This window comes from Lycium ferocissimum, chromosome 8, assembly GCF_029784015.1.
Source record: "Lycium ferocissimum isolate CSIRO_LF1 chromosome 8, AGI_CSIRO_Lferr_CH_V1, whole genome shotgun sequence".
Classification (NCBI taxonomy): Eukaryota; Viridiplantae; Streptophyta; class Magnoliopsida; order Solanales; family Solanaceae; genus Lycium; species Lycium ferocissimum.
In genome coordinates this window covers 43,248,780-43,254,725 of record NC_081349.1, presented here as the reverse complement: position 1 = coordinate 43,254,725, position 5,946 = coordinate 43,248,780, and the positions used below count along the sequence as shown (strand labels likewise).

The window sequence follows — 5,946 nt, the reverse complement described above, 5'->3', positions numbered from 1 at the left end:
GAGATGCAAGATTTTGGTACGGTGCATTACACACATCTTTATTTAAATTAAAAATTTTAAAAATCGTTCTTACTTTCGTAAATTCTGCGCTGTGTCAAATTAAGGCACATAAAGTGAAACCACGAATATTAATTCAAGCTATGATAGAGATTTGTTGAAATTACATGATTTGTCCTTGATCTGTAGGTAGAATTTTGGTGAAGATGAGAACTGTTTGAATTATAATTGAATTCAAAGGCAAAGCGTAGTTTTCTGAAGCAAGACCAAGACGACCATAGAGGACATTGTCAACTTTGAACTCCCTACTTCCCATTTGTCCATTTCTCCAAGCACACTCTTAGCACCTCTCAAACTCTCAGCTTCCCATCTCTCTCTCTCTTCCCATGCATGCCCACACAATCATCCCATTCCCTTAGAGATATGTTGAAACTTTCTTTGCATGCCCAGCTCACACCATAAGCCATATTATTTCTCATTTGTAGCTGCCCTTTGTAAGGGCGCGCACCCGCAAGTGCGCGCACCCCCACCACTAGTCTATGCAATGTCGGGGCCTCAATACCGTTATAGCAACCACAATCGCCATCATCAGCACCACCACCACCACCTCTTCCTCGTCGTGTTATTATTTGTCGCATTTGCCGTGGCCCCCGCCTCGTCAGGGAACTCTGAGGCGGAGATTTTATTCAGGTTCAGCAAGTCCTTGAATAAAAATGGCGCGTTTTCTAATTGGAATCTTAATGTACCCCCTTGCGACAAAAATAACGATAAGTCCAATTGGGATACCGTTATTTGTGAAAACGGATTCGTTTTTGGGTTGCAATTGGAGAATAAAGGCTTAAGCGGGACAATTGATGTGGACGCTCTTAAAGAGTTGCCTAATTTCAGGACCATAAGTGTCAAGAACAATAATTTCGAAGGGCCTATACCAACTTTGAATAAACTTGCGGGGTTGAAAACGGCTTATTTCGACAACAACAATTTCTCTGGCCAAATTGATAACACTGTTTTTGAAGGGATGCATTGGTTAAAAAAATTTCATATTGCTAACAATCAATTAACTGGTAAAATCCCATCTGTTTTGGGTCAATTGCCTAAGCTTACAGAATTGAGGCTTGAAAACAACAAATTTGAAGGTCAAATACCTGATTTTAATCAAGAAAGAATTAAGGATATGAATTTTGCTAACAACTCTCTTGAGGGTCCAATTCCTCGTGGCCTTTCTAGTCTTAAAGCTTCGTCATTTGAAGGTAATTTTATTTGTGTCTGTACATAGCTCTTTCTTGCGTAGGATATTCCATTTTGTTAACCATGTTAACATACGTAAATGATGCTAGCTCCAAAGTACACAAATTTCTCGCAATTTCACTAATGAAATGGCTGAATTGTAGACAATACATGGGCTCTAAGAATATAAGAGAGGTATCAAACACCAATATCTCTTAAAAAATTTCATGAAATGAAGAAACGAGGAATATTTGGACCATATGCATGTGATAGGTCGTCAAATTTTAACCAAGCTAACAAAATGTGCGAAATGTGTCCTTTGAATAACTTATCTCTAGTGTTCATTTAGCATGTTTTCTTACTTTAAATGAATCTTTAGCATAAATTATTTCGTCTAATGTAACACAAGGTGTTATATGAAATTATGAGCTCAACAGCTTGAGCTGAAGCTTAACACAGCCATGGCAGTTTTAGTGTAACCGAGAGAAGGATGGAAGAAGAAGATATTTCTATTGATAGATCAAGCCCTAATTACATTGCACATATGCACTTATATAGTATGCATATGTAATTGAATTCAGTTACAGCTAATGACAGCTGTCACCTAATCATTAAAACTAATCACAAATTAATGATCAACCTAAGAACTTACTTGGCTAGCTCTGCCTGTATACACTGATATACAGTGTGATATACTCCCACATTACATCATATCTCAACATGTTTTTTTCCTCAGTCCTAGCATGGTGATTATGTCGTTCCTTCCACTGTATTAATATCTTGTTCCTTCCTCTGTTTTCTTAAATTAAACTGCCATAATTCCATCGCGACAGTGAGACGTAAATGCTTACTATTTAAATTGTGGAATTATGTTATGTTTGGCATAGGTATGATTTCTTTCCTTCACCACTCCTAAAATATTACTCCCTGTGCCCCAATTTATATGATATACTTTCTTTTTAGTCTGTCTAAAAAAAAAAAATGATACATTTTGATATTTAAAATAATTTTAGTTAAAACTTCCCTTTTTATCTTTAATGAAACGATTACAGCCACACTAGATTATAAGTTTCAAATGTCTTTCATTTTTTTTTCTTAAACTAATTGTCTAGTCAAACTATATCACATAATTGAGACAGAGGACAGGGCCGGTTCAAGGCCCAAGCCACTAAGGCAATGGCCTTGGGCCACCAAATTTTCGGGGCCCCATTTTTAATAAGTTTATGGCTAATTTGTGTTAAATTTTTTTTGTGATTAGTGGTATTTTTATGTCTAAATATGTAAATTATTTTTTCAAAAAATTTAAAATTGTATGTTTGAATTTACGATAAAAATAAAGAAGTTTGACTCTCGAAATCTAAATTGTGTACATAAATTGAGACAAACGAAGCACACAATTTTTATTTTATTTTTTAAAAAAGAGAAGCGGTTGTTTAGTCACATGATGGATTAGCTATATTGTTAGTTGAAATATTTTTAGTATAAACTGTTTTGAAAAAATTGTTAACAACTTTGCATTATTCTTGACGATTATAATAAGGTAATTATTGATTTTGTATCTAAAATGTCTAGAAAAGTAGACTTTAAATAACAATATATGTGACGATCTTTCCTTTTTAAAAAAAATATATATATATATATATATATTCAGGCCCCTATACTAAACAAAACTAATGCACGTTTTACATCTCATGATCTTAGTAAACATTTTCTCATTTTATTCATTTCTTAATAATACAGGTAATGCTCTTTGTGACGGTCCGTTATCGAAATGCACGAGTGAACCAAAAATAGCTCTTTGGACAATTATATTGGTGGTTATCGCAGTGGCAGCAGCAGTAGCAGCAATTGTCGTTGTTATCATCATTCTTCGTCAGCGCAAGCAGATGCCTGAAACGGAAGCAAGAGCAATTGCTTCTTCATCTGGTACTGCCGGGGGCGCCACTCACCAGAAGGCGCCCTCAGCAGACCTAGACAAGATGGAACAGGGCCAAGTAGTGGCTCCACCTGACCGTTCTCCGGAGGGACCGGGCCCAAAAAGGCCTGAACAACCTCAGCAGAAACTTCTATTCTTGAAAGATGACATAGAAAAGTTTGACTTGCCAGATTTATTAAAGGCTTCAGCTGAAATATTGGGTAGTGGGGTATTTGGATCAACTTATAAAGCTGCACTTAGCACTGGGCCTGTTATGGTTGTCAAAAGGTTTAGGCAAATGAATAATGTAGGCAAGGAAGATTTTCATGAGCATATGAGAAGGCTAGGCAGGTTGAATCATAAGAACTTGCTTCCTGTTGTCGCTTTCTATTATAGGAAGGAGGAAAAACTTTTGGTCTCCGAGTATGTCAACAATGTCAGCCTTGCAGTTCATCTTCATGGTACGTACTTTATGCTTATTTATTATTCTGGCACTTTTCAAAATTCAATGTTACGATTACGATATGACAAATGGTTAAGAATTTCTCTTCCTGAACCCTGGAGTATCGATAGTTTTGATTTAGCCTTGATTAGTTAGTTGGTCTCGATAAACTTCAGAAGTCACTAATTTATGTAGTACACTATCTTCTTCACTATTCTCATCATTGTTTGGCAATTGAGTTGATATGAATTGCCCCTCGTTGAATTTTGATGATATCATCTAAGAAGCATAAGTCTTTCTACAGAATAAACTTTTATTTAGTTATTTAATCATACTTTTAACACACGCCTCACATGTGAACCTCATTTCATTGATTAATCACGTAAATTATTATTATTATTATTTTTTTTTTTTTGTTGATAGTGGGTGGTTTGAGATTTGAATCCATAACCTTCTGCTATGATATTATATTGCATCGTTTGACTATTTTATCTAAAAATTTACATTTTTAAACACAGTATACTTTTATTTATTTAATTATGTCTTCAATGTATGTGATTGTTGACGGTTAATGGATCTTTTTCAGGCAATAAATCCCGCGGGCAACCAAGCTTGGATTGGCCAACCCGGTTAAAAATTGTAAAGGGAGTAGCCAAAGGACTATTATACCTCTACAACGAGCTACCAAGCTTGACAGCACCCCATGGTCACCTCAAATCCTCCAACGTTCTTCTAAATGAATCCTACGAGCCACTTCTCACGGACTATGCCTTACTACCCGTAGTAAACCTAGAGCATGCTCAAGAACATATGATCGCTTACAAATCTCCTGAATTCAAGCATAGTGGGCGAATCACACGAAAAAACGATGTATGGACACTCGGAATATTAATACTCGAGATCATAACGGGCAAATTCCCGTCCAATTTCTTGCAACAAGGAAAGGGAAGTGACACGGATTTGGCAACATGGGTACGGTCCGTGGTCAACGAAGACTCATCAGGCGTAGAGGTATTCGAGAAGGACATGAGGGGGACGAAGAATGCAGAAGGGGAAATGATGAGGCTATTGAAGATAGCATTGGGTTGTTGTGATCTTGATATGGAGAAGAGGTTTGATATGAAAGAAGCAATGGAGAAAATTGATGAAGTAAAAGAGAGAGATGGGGATGATGATTTTTATTCTTCTTATGCAAGTGAAGCTGATGCAAGATCTTCAAGAGGATTATCTGATGATTTTTCTCAACTCTCTATGAACATTTGAAGAGTACTACTCATGTGTAAGGCTTTTTAATTTGTTCAAACTCATCATGGTAAATGGGAAGGGACTTCTATTTTGTTTGATGCATGGTTGGGGGTATATGAAACCACAAAATAAATAAATATATGAAAAAGAAGAGATAGAAAATGAAGTAACTGCTTTAATTTTTTTGTGATTCAATTGAAGCAAGCGAACATGTAAATTTGTCCTTGATAAATCTAGTTTAGCTAGTTGCCTTGCCTTTTCTTTTTGGGAAACTTCATTTGGCTTATTATAGTTGGAGTTGCTTTAATTTGCACAGCTATCTAAAAAGAAAAGAAGATTGTACTCGCAAGAAAAAATTGGGGAGGATTTCTCTTTGTATTGGCAGTTTGTTTGCTTCTTAATGCTTCAATTATTATTGGGCAACTTACGTAAATAACTAACTTTTAATGCTTGCTTTCAATCTGTAGCTATCTTTTTGTTATTTACAATTCGTAGCTATATTTAGGCATTTTCTTTGTATTTGTTGTATTTCAGTATATTTGAATATACTGTTCAGTTATATCCAACCTTATCTGATGTCACATGTATTTGACTGTATTTGGATACATGCAACCTTAGTTTCTTTGAATACATGTGTATTCAAAATGATGTATTTAAGTGCATTTAAATACACAATGGGGCTGTGTATTTTAGTGTGTTTATATATTAATGTATCCTTTTGTTTTGGGTGTTGTTGAATGTATTCGACTGTATTTGAATGTATTTCAACAAAATTTCAGATGCAAAATTTTAAATACATTGTATTTACTCGAAAAATTGTATACAAATATATATATAGATTATTCAAACAACACATACAGTCAAATAAATCGAGTTTGTGTCCAAAAATATGATCAACCAACAACTGTATTTGAATGTATTTCGCAAAATTTTAAATACACTGTATTTACTCGAAAAAATGTATACAAACATTTGTACATAGATCATTCAACCAACACATATATTTAAATACATCTAGTTCGCCCCCCAAAATACAATCAAAACGAATGTATTTGATTGTATTTCAACAAAATTTCAGATACAAAATTTTAAATACACTCAGATCTGAGATACAAGAAGG

The 5,946-nt window shown here is 34.9% G+C and overlaps 1 protein-coding gene across 1 annotated transcript; it reads left to right on the top strand.

Annotated features, from left to right (window-relative positions):
* Positions 1-336: 336 nt before the first annotated feature.
* On the top strand, positions 337-5,044 carry LOC132066983 (pollen receptor-like kinase 2). The gene is made up of 3 exons (XM_059460159.1): positions 337-1,247; positions 2,965-3,600; positions 4,168-5,044. The coding sequence occupies exons 1-3, from the start codon at positions 440-442 to the stop codon at positions 4,842-4,844; spliced, it is 2,121 nt and encodes a 706-aa protein (XP_059316142.1). The 5' UTR covers positions 337-439; the 3' UTR covers positions 4,845-5,044.
* The last annotated feature ends 902 nt before the right edge of the window (positions 5,045-5,946 follow it).